The 14,386-nt window shown below is 42.7% G+C and overlaps 1 protein-coding gene across 1 annotated transcript in view; it reads right to left on the bottom strand.

The window, feature by feature from the left end:
• xrcc5 (X-ray repair complementing defective repair in Chinese hamster cells 5) overlaps window positions 1-3,557 on the bottom strand; it is a 94,814-nt gene extending 91,257 nt beyond the window's left edge. Inside the window, exon 1 of the mRNA XM_060930334.1 lies at window positions 3,513-3,557. Within this exon, the coding sequence (XP_060786317.1) occupies window positions 3,513-3,530 (18 nt within the window). The 5' untranslated portion in view covers window positions 3,531-3,557. The remainder of the gene's footprint in view (window positions 1-3,512) is intronic.
• Window positions 3,558-14,386: the final 10,829 nt, after the last annotated feature.

The raw sequence follows: 14,386 nt of genomic DNA, 5'->3' as shown, positions 1-14,386 counted from the left end.
GCTTTTAGCTTAAAAGCTGCATCATAAGCTTTTCTTCTAGCATTTTCCATGTTGATGAGGGTCAGTACAAATGACTGATACAAATGACTGCTGCTGGGGAAAATGTTTTTCCCGCCAAAAAAAAAAAAAAAAAGCCGCACCATAGTATAAGCCGCAGTGTTTAAAGTGTAGCGAAAAAGTAGCGGCTTATAGTCCGGAATTTACAGTATTTTTTTTTTTTTTTGCCTTACTTCTTTCTTTTTCAATGTTGACAGACAATTTGTTACAATTTCCCTCTCAGATAGCCTCAGAATGTCCCATTGGAGCATTTTTCAAAGGCTTTGCACGGCGGGGGGGACAACCGGCACCATCTTCCCCCCCCCACTTCGCTCCCTCGCCATGGTGAGCGCCCTCATACTAAATTTTTCTAGAAAAAACCCTGCTCATTAATGATTTTGCGTTGTGCTCTTGGGGTCATCTTGGTGGTGCACCCACTTCTAGGCAGAGTAGCCACAATACCTAATCATCTCCATTTATAGACAACTTGCCTGACAGTAGACTGATGAATACCTAAAACCTTTGAGATGACTTTGTAACCCTTTCCAGCCTGATGCAAGTTAACAATTCTTGATCTTAGGTCTTCAGATAGCTCTTTCGTGCGAGGCATGATTCCCATCTGGATATGCTTCTGGTCAAAAGTTCAAACTCAAACTTTTCAGGGGGTTTTATCAATCAAAGTAACTCCAGGCCACACCTCTGACCTTGTTTCATTAAATGGAACGCAGGTGTGCTAAATTCTGACTGCAATGAGCTTTTTTAAAAAAAAGTAATTAGCTTAGGGTTCACTTACTTTTTCCAACCTTCAGTTTCACACTTTGAATGATTTATTCAATATGGTCAAACATTCTTTGAAAATCGGTGTAGCTTTAGTTATAGGAGACCGTCTTTGTTCATAATTGTGACTTACATGAAGATATGACCATGTTTTATATGGGAATTAGACATAAATATAGAAAATTCCAAGGGGTTCACAAACTTTTTTACTTTGACTGTAGTCCTCTATATAGCAAATTCCCTATAAGGCAGCACAGTCGCCTCACAGCAAGAAGGTTCTGGGTTCGAGCCCAGCAGCTGGCAGGGGCCTTTCTGTGTAGAGTTTGCATGTTCTCCCTGTGTCTGCATGGGTTTCCCCCACAGTGCAAAGACATGCAGGTTAGGTTAACATGGGACGGCCTTGGGCTGAGGTGCCCTTAAGTGAGGCACTGAACTCCCAACTGCTCTGGGTACATGTTCACTGCTTCAGATGGGTTAAATGCAGAGAGGAATTTCATGAATAAAGTTGCTGTTCTTCTCCTACATAGGGAGTAGGGAGCGATTTCAGATACAGGGTTTAAATACTTGAATGAAGACTTCAAAGATCATATTTTCACATAAATCTTTTGTGCTTCAGGGGAAGAAAAAAAAACATCTCAGCAATAGGAAGTGTATGAAGTCCACAGAACAGAGGCGGTTGTCCATTGAGATGGTGAAGAAAGGGACTACAGTGGTGCTTGAAAGTTTGTGAACCCTTTAGAATTTTCTATATTTCTGCATAAATATGACCTAAAACAACATCAGATTTTCACCCAAGTCCTAAAAGTAGATAAAGAGAACCCAGTTAAACAAATGAGACAAAAATATTATACTTGATCATTTATTTATTGAGGAAAATGATCCAATATTACAGATCTGTGAGTGGCAAAAGTATGTGAACCTCTAGGATTAGCAGTTAATTTGAAGGTGAAATTAGAGTCAGGTGCTTTCAATCAATGGGATGACAATCAGGTGTGAGTGGGCACCCTGTTTTATTTAAAGAACAGGGATCTATCAAAGTCTGAGCTTCACAACACATTTGTGGAAGTGTATCATGGCACAAACAAAAGGAGATTTCTGAGGACCTCAGAAAAAAAAGTGTTGATCATCAGGCTGGAAAAGGTTACAAAACCATCTCTAAAGAGTTTGGACTCCACCAATCCACAGTCAGACAGATTGTGTACAAATGGAGGAAATTTAAGACCACTGTTACCCTCCCCAGGAGTGGTCGACCAACAAAGATCACTCCAAGAGCAAGGCGTGTAATAGTCGGCGAGGTCACAAAGGACCCCAGGGTAACTTCTAAGCAACTGAAGGCCTCTCTCACATTGGCTAATGTTAATGTTCATGAGTCCACCATCAGGAGAACACTGGACAACGATGGTGTGCATGGCAGGATTGCAAGGAGAAAGCCACTGCTGTCCAAAAAGAACATTGCTGCTCGTCTGCAGTTTGCTAAAGGTCACGTGGACAAGCCAGAAGGCTATTGGGAAAAATGTTTTGTGGACGGATGAGACCAAAATAGAACTTTTTGGTTTAAATGAGAAGGATTATGTCTGGAGAAAGGAAAACACTGCATTCCAGCATAAGAACCTTATCCCATCTGTGAAACATGGTGGTGGTAGTATCATGGTTTGGGCCTGTTTTGCTGCATCTGGGCCAGGACGGCTTGCCATCATTGATGGAACAATAAATTCTGAATTATACCAGCAAATTCAAAGGAAAACGTCAGGACATCTGTCTATGAACTGAATGTCAAGAGAAGGTGGGTCATGCAGCAAGACAACGACCCTAGGCACACAAGTCATTCTACCAAAAAACGATTAAAGAAGAATAAAGTTAATGTTTTGGAATGGCCAAGTCAAAGTCCTGACCTTGATCCAATCGAAATGTTGTGGAAGGACCTGAAGCGAGCAGCTCATGTGAGGAAACCCACCAGCATCCCAGAGTTGAAGCTGTTCTGTACGGACGAATGGGCTAAAATTCCTCCAAGCCGGTGTGCAGGACTGATCAACAGTTACCGCAAACGTTTAGTTGCAGTTATTGCTGCACAAGGGGGTCACACCAGATACTGAAAGCAAAGGTTCACATACTTTTGCCACTCACAGATATGTAATATTGGATCATTTTCCTCAGTAAATAAATGACCAAGTCTAATATTTTTCTCTCATTTGTTTAACTGGGTTCTCTTTATCTACTTTTAGGACTTGGGTGAACATCTGATGATGTTTTAGATCATATTTATGCAGAAATATAGAAAATTATAAAGGGTTCACAAACTTTCAAGCACCGTGTGGCTCAGAAGAAGGCAGCATTAAGGTTAAACACGTTCTTGGCAGATTTATGCTGGCGGAAATAAATCCTAAATCCACACACATACTTTGTAGACATTGCGAATATGAATATTTTACGACTTTTGACTGTTTACTGGTGTAAATATATATTTAATTTTGGTATTTAACGTCACTCAGCATTGTAACTTGAATCTCTGCACTCATTCAGACAAGTCCGAACATGCAGCTGTAGTTTCTCCACAAATCTTTACGAAAATTAAACAGCGTGGACACAAAAACAACCGTGTTAACATTCACATACACACATTGGTCTATTTAGTATCTCATTTGTATCTGTACTATATATATATATATATAAAAACACCAGTTTTGTTTTTTTTTTTTTACCTTGGACGTTCGCGCCATCTTGCTGGTTTCACACTGTTATGGGTCCGGAAGGAAAATACAGACGCGACACAAGTCGTTCCGGCGCACTGAAGATGATTGGATGGATGTTAGTGTGTAGTTGTATTGTGGTGTAGTGGTTAGCACTGTCTCCTGACAGCAAGAAGGTTCTGGGTTCGAGCCCAGCAGCCGGCGAGGGCCTTTCTGTGCAGAGTTTGCATGTTCTCCCCGTGGGTTTCCTCCGGGTGCCCTGGTTTCATCCAAAGACATGCAGGTTAGGTTAACTGGTGACTCTAAATTAGGGCCTCTGCATGCTCTTGCGACAAGGCTTTCGCAGACAGTTGTAATTTATCGTTGAGCGGGGAGTAATAGGCGTGCGCGATGTTATTCACCGCCACAACGCAAGGGGGCGCGAAATCGCTAGGAGTAGTTGGTGGGTGTGGTTAGTGGAGTGTTTATCCTCCGGTTACTTATAATGACTAGAACTGGAGTCGTATAGATGTACGTACTTCCTCACTTCCTCGATCAACCACTCTTTGTGCTGCTCCATCTTCGCTCGTGTTTTTAAAAATGGCGGTCGTGAAAACAAAACAAACCGGGAAAGTAGGGAAGCGGAAGTGCGTGTACAGCGGATGTAGAGTGGACCGATCAGAGCCCTCTTGTCTGCGACGCTGTCTGCGAGGAGGCTTCTGCGGTGGTCACAGTTTTTGGGAGGTGCGCGCAGAGCGTCTGCGAAGGTGGGGGGGCTACGCAGACGCCATCTGCGACGCCATCTGCGAGGACTGCGTTGTCAGCATAAATTGGCCTTAAATTGACCATAGGTGTGAATGGTTGTCTGTGTCTATTCCCCTGTCCACACTAGGGATTTTGTACCGATACGATACTACTTTCGTACCGCAACACCTGTCCACACTAGCAACTATACCGGTACTGTAACGGTATAACTGTATCAGTATGAAACCCACAAATGTATGGGTTTCGTACCGGTACAGTAGCGCTTCGCTGTAGTGTGGACAGATGAAGCGGTTCTGTATCGATACAAATATAATGCGCATGCTCAATGAACCATTCCAACTACTTCGTTGAATAAAATAGTGAAGAACAAAGATTCGTTTTCTTTGTTTCTTTCTCAACTGCCTCACGCGTTTTATACGATTCGACTGAATAAATGACCACCAGAAATACAGACTGTACATTGACAACAAAAAGCACACACACGTTGTTTCAGCCGCCATATTCTCGGAAGGAAGTTATTCGGTAACCACGGAAACATTTTGCGCACGCGCATTTCAACTACCGTGAAAGAAAACCGCAAACGTTTCTCGCTAGTGTGAACAGATGCACTAAATTGTACCGGTATACTTTGTATCGATACAGTTATACCACTATCGTACCGGTATATATGTGAACACAGCTTTAGTGTGTACCCCCCCCCCCCCCCCCCCATCTGTTTCTCTGAGTTACATGTCGGTCCTGGGATCGAGATGCTGGCCTCTTCTGCTCCTCGGACCTGCCTGATCCATCCTGGTGCCCTGTGTCTGGTTGGAGTCTCATCGCATCGCATCGCTCCTGTAGAGGACTGCCACATGTGGACAGTTGAAAGTCACACTTGGAGAACTCTTACAGTAATGCTTTTATGGCTGAGGACTACAGTTGACTTGCTAACTTTAGGACTGCAGCTGTCATGAACAGTTTTGCACTCAAATTATTCCATCAATAACATCAACGAAACTGACTTCATGTTAAAACTGTTAATTATATAGTCATGTTGTCTGTTGTTGCCCAAATGAGGATGGGTTCCCTTTTGAGTCTGGTTCCTCACGGGGTTTCTTCCTCATGTCGTCTGAGGGAGTTTTTCCTTGCCACCGTTGCCACAGGCTCTCATATTAGGGATAGATTAGGGACAAAATTAGCTCATGTTTTAAGTCGTTCAAATTATGTAAAGCTGCTTTTGCGACAATGTTTATTGTTAAAAGTGCTATAGAAATAAACTTGACTTGTGTCAGCCCTGCGATGACCTGGCGACTTGTCCAGGGTGTACCCTGCCTCTCGCCCATAGTCAGTTGGGATAGGCTCCAGCTTGCCTGTGACCCTGTAGGATAGGATAAGTGGCTGTAGGTAATGGATGGCCATGCCTGATTATGTGCTACAGAAACAGCAGTGCTGCCTTTTAGTGTAGTTGTAAGTGTATCTACAGTACTTTCATAAGATGTCCTCATAAACATCTTGGAGCAGCCATGGCCTGAATGTTAGCAAAGCAGCCTTGGTCCCAAAGAGTTGCTGGTTCGATTCATGGGACTGGCAGGAAAAACATTATGGGAGTTGAGTGAATTAACAGCACTTCCTCTTTCCTCTGTATCATGGCTGAAGTGCCCTTGATCAAGGCACCTTACATTACATTCATGGCATTTAGCAGATGCTCTTATCTGAGCTGGGTTAGGAGAGATGGAGGTATGCATTGGAATGAAGAGGAATGAAGGTGAGCAGTAGCAAAACAGAATACATGTGCATCAGTGAGAATGGGGATGAGAGTGTTGTGAAGATGCAAGGAGTAGACGTAAAGAAAGTTGGTGAATTCAAGTACCTGGGGTCAACTGTGCAGGAAAATGGGGGCTGCGATAGTGAGGTGAGAAAGAGAGTGTAGGCAGGGCGGAGCAGTTGGAGAAGGATTTCGGGAGTCATTTGTGATAGGAAAGTCCCAGCAAAAGTGAAAGGTAAGATGTATAAGACAATAGTGAGACCAGCTGTGATGTATGGATTGGAGACCGTACCCTTAACCAAGAGACAGGAGGCAAAGTTGGAGGTGGCGGAGTTGAGGATGTTAAGGTTTGCAATGGGAGTGACAAGGTTGGACAGGATAAGGACATCAGAAGGACAGCACATGCAGAGAGCTTGGGAATTAAGCTAAGAGAGATGAGACTGAGATGGTATGGGCACATCCTGAGAAGAGATGCAGAGCACGTTGGAAGGAGAATGTTGAGGATGGAGCTGCCAGACACACGAAAACGAGGAAGGCCAAAGAGGAGATACATGGATATGGTGAGAGAGGACATGAAAGTGGCAGGTGTGGAAGACAGGGAGCAATGGAGACGAAAGATCCTGTGTGGTGACCCCTAATCGGGAGCAGCCAGAAGAAGAAGAAGCAGCTCTTATCTAGAGCAACCTGTGGAGTAGGTGCCTTGCTCAAGGGCACTTCAGCCATTCTTGCTGGGCCAGAGAATCAAACTGGTGACCTTTTGGTCCCAAAGCTAACCCCCACCTGCTCCACGGGTGCTATTGCATAGCTACTCACTGCTCTGGATATACGTGTGTGTGTGTGTGTGTGCATACTTTGCACAGAAACACTGAGTTTTTCAAAAGTTTGTGTTGTGATAACACACATGTAATTATGTAACTGGCTAGAAAAGTATGTTAAGAGGTAACCAGAATGTCCATTCATTCATTTTCTGTAATTGCTTTATCCTGGTGCTCATCATACCAACACTGGGGGTGATGCAGGAATAAATCTAATTGTTTTTGAAGAAGCCTTTGTTTTTCACTTGTACACTCATGTACAGCAAAATTCCTCCTCTGCATTCAACCCATTTGAAGCAGTGAACACATACATATACCCAGAGCAGTGAGCAGCTATGCTACAGCACCCGTGGAGCAGGTGGGGGTTAGCTTTGGGACCAAAAGGTCACCAGTTCGATTCCCTGGCCCAGCAGGAATGGCTGAAGTACCCTTGAGCAAGGCACCTACTCCACAGGTCGCTCTGGATAAGAGCATCTGCTCAATGCCATTAATATAACGTAATGTGCCTTACTCAAGGGCACTTCAGCCATGATACAGAGGGAGGGGGAAGTGCTGTTCATTCACTCAACTCCCATCATGTTTTTCCTGCCAGTCCCAGGAATCAAACTGGCAACCCTTTGGGCCCAAGGCTGCTTCTTTAATCTTCAGGCCATGGCTGCTCCAAGATGTTTATAAGGACATCTTATGAAAGTACTGTAGTCTTATTCAATACTACACTAAAAGTTAGTGCTGCAGTTTCTGTACCACATAATCAGGCACGGCATGTCATCAGAATAAAACTTCACACTAACATCCATTCAGTCATCTTCAGTAGCAGGGACACAGTTGATCCAGGGCCTATACTGGGAACAGTGGGTGTAAGGTGGGAATATACCCTGGATAGGATTCCAGTCTCTCAGTTGGCAATTTACCATATTGGACATTCAGATATCCACACACTTATTCACAATGGGGGACAATTTAGAGTAACCAATCCACTTACTGGCATATTTTGGTAGGTGGAAAACTGGAGAATCCAGAGGAACCCCACATGGACATGAGGAAAACATATTAAACTCAGAGCTCAGGCTTGAACTGGGGAACTTGGATCTATGGGCCAATAATACTACCTGCTGCATCTCCATGCAGGCCTAAAAACACCACTGAAATGCAAAACTATACCCTGTAAATAATCCCAGTAAGGTATTTAATTAGGGAATTAAATTGTGTACATGACTACGCTCAAAATTATTATCTGTAAAGCAAGATATACAATACATACAACATTTTCAATACACAGTACTGTGCAAAAGTCTTGGAAGGTACAAGCAAGGAACGGTTGTAAACAAAAGAATGAAATTCAACATAAAATCTATTATAAATTGCAGTAAACAGTAATGAATTAAACAGTCAATATTTGGTGTTGGAATCCTTTGCTGTTATAAAAATGCATCAGTAATCTCAGGCACAATTTGGAAATTAGTTGGTAAGTTTTACAAAACATCTTGGAGATTCTGGGCAATCTGTCACACTTACTTCTGTTTTTGCAGGCAAGACCTTTCTTTACTGACATACGGTGTCTTGCAAAAGTATTCACCCCCCTTGGTGTTTGTTCTGTTTTGTCGCATTACAAGTTGGAAGTAAAATGGATTTTTGGGGGGTTAGCAGTGCTTGATTTACACAACATGCCTACCACTTTAAAGGTGAAAATTGTTATTTTATTGTGACACAAACAATAATTAAGATGAAAAAACAGAAAGCTGGACTGTGCATAGGTATTCACCCCCCAAAGTCAATACTTTGTAGAGCCACCTTTTGCTACAATTACAGCTGCAAGTCTCTTTGTGTATATCTCTATTATCTTAGCACATCTAGCCACTGGGATTTTTGCCCCTTCCTCAAACTGTTCCAACTCAAGTTAGATGGGTTGCGTTGGTGTACGGCAATCTTCAAGTTATGCCACAGCTTCTCAATTGGATTGAGGTCTGGGCTTTGATTAGGCCGTTCCAAGACATTTAAATGTTTCCCTTTAAACCACTCCAGTGTAGCTTCTGCAGTATGTTTAGGGTCATTGTTCTGCTGGAATGTGAACCTTTGTCCCAGTCTCAAACCTCTGGCCAACTCAAACAGGTTTTCCTCCAGAATTGTCCTGTATTTAGTGCCATCCATGTTTCCTTCAGTCCTGACCAGCTTTCCTGTCCCTGCAGATGAAAAACATCCCCACAGCGTGATGATGCCACCACCATGCTTCACTATAGGGATGGTGTTCTCAGGGTGTTGGGTTTGCACCACACATGGCATTTCCCATGATGGCCAAAAAGATCAATTTTAGTCTCATTTGACCAGAGAATCATTTTCTATGTGTTTGGGGAGTCTGCCACATGCTGTTGAGCAAACTCCAAACATGTTTTCTTAAGCTGTGACTTTTTTTTCTGGCCACTCTTCCATAAAGCCCCACTCTGTGGAGTGTATTATAATGGTCCTATGGACAGATACTCCCATCTCCGTTGTGGATCTTTGCAGCTCCTTCAGTGTTATCTTTGGTGTCTTTGTTGCATCTCTGATTAATGCCCTCCTTGCCTGGTCTGAGAGTTTTGGTGGGCGGTCTTCTCTCGTCAGGTTTGTAGTGGTGCCATATTCTTTCCATTCTCATTATCTCTAGCCGCTTTATCCTTCTACAGGGTCGCAGGCAAGCTGGAGCCTATCCCAGTTGACTATGGGCGAAAGGCGGGGTACACCCTGGACAAGTCGCCAGGTCATCACAGGGCTGACACATAGACACAGACAACCATTCACACTCACATTCACACCTACGCTCAATTTAGAGTCACCAGTTAACCTAACCTGCATGTCTTTGGACTGTGGGGGAAACCGGAGCACCCAGAGGAAACCCACGCGGACACGGGAGAACATGCAAACTCCACACAGAAAGGCCCTCGCCGGCCCCGGGGCTCAAACCCGGGACCTTCTTGCTGTGAGGCGACAGCGCTAACCACTACACCACCGTGCCGCCCCATATTCTTTCCATTTTGCTGTAATGTTTTTAATGGTGCTCTGTGGGATATTCAAAGTTTGAGATTTTTTTTTATAACCCAACCCTGATCCCCCTATAACCCGTCTCCACAACTTTGTCTCTGACCTGTTTGGAGGTTCCTTGGTTTTCATGTTGCTTGCTTAGTAGTGTTGCAGAGTCAGGGTCCTTCCAGAACAGGTTGATTTATACAGAGATCATGTGACACTTTGATTGCACACAGGTGGATCTTAATCAACTAATTTTGTGACTTATGAAGTGAATTGGTTGGACCGGCTCTTATTTAGGGGTTTCATACGAAAGGGGGTGAATACCTATACACACTCTAGCTTTCTGTTTTTTCATCTTATTTTTTGTGTCACAATAAAAGAATAATTTGCACCTTTAAAGTGGTAGGCATGTTGTGTAAATCAAATGGTGCTAACCCTCCAAAATCCATTTTGTAATGCAACAAAACAGGACAAACACCAAGGGGGATGAATACTTTTGCAAGGCACTGTACAAACTAAAGGCAAAGTAATGTAGACGTCATAAAATAAACATCCATAAAATCTGTATGACAAAAATAGGGTGCCTAAGACTTTTGCACAACGCTATATGTGCAGACAAGTGTGTGCACTTGAAACAGCTGCAGTAACAGCAGCACAAATGGATAAATTCATGAAAACCACATACGGTATGCAAATACACCTCGCTTGTTATGCATGACCTCATGTTCCTGGACAATCCCTCAGAGAGCCATTTAGTGTCAGACCTAGACTAGGTGTGTCAAAATGGTGTAAAGGACAGTCTTTATGAGAGTTAAATACTCATAGAGCCACATATTAGATTTTATGCAAAAAGTATGAATTTTATTTCATTTCATTCTATCGTATACTTTGAACACATGCACAATTGTCAGTGTGTATCAGGAAAATGGAATACAATAATTGCCATCATTTTTTTGTAGTGATATATTACGAAAACTTTATACTGTACGTAATAACAGTAACTCATACCTTCATAGTGTTAATTATATATTTATATTTTTAAAAAAGGGCAAAAAGACATTTTTGCACAAGGAAAACCAAACTGTGCAAAACCAGAGTTGTATAATATTTGAAAATACATTAATCACCAGTCATTTAAAAAAAAAAAAAAAATCCACTGAACAATATTTTTTTTTTTTTATCCAGGCGATAAACTGTACAGCACAGGACTTTAATGAAAATCGATTATTAAAAATATTTTCTTTATTTTTCAGTTTGTAGTCTTGGAAAAGCTCTCCTCGCAACACCTGCTAATCATCCAGACACAATCTGTTCAAATAAATAGAGTAAAAATAAATACCATAAATATATGAATTAAAAAAAGGAAAGAAATTACATTTGCCTGTGGAAAAAAAAGAATGCCAGAGGATCTTGAATAAGGATTTAACAAGAAGCTTGTGGATAAAAAAGGCCAAATGAACCTAAATAAAGTATTTCACATAAGCTCATTACCTCATTCGTCAGCCTTAGATTTTTACGTGGTGCATACCGACATGGCTATATTACACAAGCAATAAGACGACCCCTCTACTGCATGGAAATCACACTCGAACAATACAACTAGGACTAATCTACCAGCACAGATGCGCTCAGTGAACATGAGCTCTTCAAGCAGGACATGTTACTAAATCAACATCAGTTTGTTATTTCTGAGACAACATTTTAACCAGTCACTGCCATTTAATACCATTAGTGGGATCCTGTGGCCACAGAAGAGTCGCAGGAGTGAACAACTTGTATTCTGATTAACATGAGCATTGAATCACATGCTAATGCACTGGGAGTGTACTGGGCACAGTGTAGCGCTGCGTTACATATTTACTGAGTCTGGTGGAAATCTGGTTTTACCCATTCGTTCATTTATTCGCTGATCTTCAGCAACAACAGATTTTATCTTTTTTTTCCCCCTGCAAATTTTGGCTACGGAACCAATTAAGGATTACACAAAATTTTGCAGGAATGGAATTTAAAAACGGACACGCAATCACCTCCTGTCAGCTTCACTGTTGATTTGTTGACCATTTTCAAACATTGTTCATAAAAGGACTCAGTAGTTTCTAAGGTTTCTAAGTAGGTTCTTAATTTCCCTGAGGGAACCCTCCCAAAGGGATCAATAAAGTTTTATCTAATCTAATCTAATCTAATCTAATCTAATCTAATCTAATCTAATCTAATCTAATCTAAGGTTAGCCAAGTGAAGCTGTGACTAATGTTAGCTGAGTGGACACTCAGTGCGTTTACATGCACATCCAAATCGAGCTACTGTCGGTAATCGAGCTAAGGGTCCCAGCAGGGGTGCCAGAGAAATCCAATCCTACATGCACACAAGGAAATCGAGCTATTGTGTGAGGTACATTGTGCACCCGAGCCACAGGTGGCGCTACACGCCCCATCGTGTTGGTACACTTCCGGTTGTCGTCATGAAGAAGAGGAGTGATTTCCACTTTACATTCACACCACATGTCATTGCCAAACTGTCCTGCGCAGACCACTGTTTTGTCATCTCATCTCATCTCATTATCTGTAGCCGCTTTATCCTTCTACAGGGTCGCAGGCAAGCTGGAGCCTATCCCAGCTGACTACGGGCGAAAGGCGGGGTACACCCTGGACAAGTCGCCAGGTCATCACAGGGCTGACACAGACAACCATTCACACTCACATTCACACCTACGCTCAATTTAGAGTCACCAGTTAACCTAACCTGCATGTCTTTGGACTGTGGGGGAAACCGGAGCACCCGGAGGAAACCCACGTGGACACGGGGAGAACATGCAAACTCCACACAGAAAGGCCCTCGCCGGCCCCGGGGCTCGAACCCAGGACCTTCTTGCTGTGAGGCGACAGCGCTAACCACTACACCACCGTGCCGCCCCCACTGTTTTGTAAGACAACTTATTTTGCACAATTGTATATTTTTCTAAAGTCCATTTTTTGCTTACAATTTAACTTGTCTTAATAAACACACAAAAAGTTCAATTGTTTTTGTTTTTTTGTCTCCTTGTTCCTCCTGACCTCTTCTGCTGCTCGCTACTACTACTGTTGTCATGCCGACCGAGGCTGTTGTGTTTCCCGCTTGTGGTCTCGTCACTCCCGGAAGGGAAGTAAGTAGCTCGACTACGTAGCTCGATAGGGTTTACATGCACTAAGTAGCTCGGCTACAATCGCATAATCTAGGTCGCGTAGCTCGATTACGAGAAATCCAGTTCGTTTCGATTTCAGCCGAGCTAAGGTGTTTCCATGGCATTTAGAACTTCGATTTCAGTCGAGCTACGGCAGAAATTCGATTTTCTCTATGTGCATGTAAACGCACTCACTGTCAGAAACAGGGGTACGGTAGGAGTCCATTTCTGTCCCCCAGTCTACACTCATGTACTCCCTAGGGCTCATCATTGGTCCTCACAGTAATTATCTGTAATTTTTTAGGGACAAAAAAAGGTACATATGTGTTCCCAAGCAGTATCTAAAAGGTAGAAATAAGTACTTTAGTGGGTATTGCCCCAGTGACAAGTTATTGAATGGAATACACTACCGTTCAAAAGTTTGGGGTCACCCAGACAATTTTGTGTTTTCCATGAAAAGTCACACTTTTATTTCCCACCATAAGTTGTAAAATGAATAGAAAATATAGTCAAGACATTTTTCTGGCCATTTTGGGCATTTAATCGACCCCACAAATGTGATGCTCCAGAAACTCAATCTGCTCAAAGGAAGGTCAGTTTTATAGCTTCTCTAAAGAGCTCAACTGTTTTCAGCTGTGCTAACATGATTGTACAAGGGTTTTCTAATCATCCATTAGCCTTCTGAGGCAATGAGCAAACACATTGTACCATTAGAACACTGGAGTGAGAGTTGCTGGAAATGGGCCTCTATACACCTATGGAGATATTGCACCAAAAACCAGACATTTGCAGCTAGAATAGTCATTTACCACATTAGCAATGTATAGAGTGGATTTCTGATTAGTTTAAAGTGATCTTCACTGAAAAGAACAGTGCTTTTCTTTCAAAAATAAGGACATTTCAAAGTGACCCCAAAGTTTTGAACGGTAGCGTATATCTGATTTACCATGAAAAAAAGCCAGCCAATATTATTATTACTACACATACACATTCCTTTCAGGTGTTCAACGCGTCTTCCTCTTTCAAAATTCTCTCAACACCTTCCATACTTAACAAAGCAAACCTGGCAGCCATGTTTGTTTACAAATTGTCCCAGTCGCTCACAACTGCGGAAGTTTTACGTCTCCGATGTGTGACATCAGGTTGTCTTGACAACCATGCAGTATCGTAAACCATATTTGTGGCAGCAGCGGCATGGTCAAGCGTCGGTCTGTGAATGGAGGGCGGAGTCAGGGAAGGTAAGTGGCAGAATCACTGCACCTGATGTGAGTTAACCTGTGTTTGTGTGTCTTCCCCAGTGACCGCGCCCTATAAAAGGAGAGAGAGAGCAGAGAAAGGGAGCTCTCTCCCCAACCAGAACGCTTGTGTGTGTGCATGCGTGTGACTGGGAGAGTGTAAAGTGAAAGCTGAAAAGCTAAAATAAAG

This window comes from Neoarius graeffei, chromosome 9 (assembly GCF_027579695.1).
Source record: "Neoarius graeffei isolate fNeoGra1 chromosome 9, fNeoGra1.pri, whole genome shotgun sequence".
NCBI lineage: Eukaryota > Metazoa > Chordata > Actinopteri > Siluriformes > Ariidae > Neoarius > Neoarius graeffei.
This window is presented reverse-complemented; position numbering and strand designations above follow the sequence as displayed.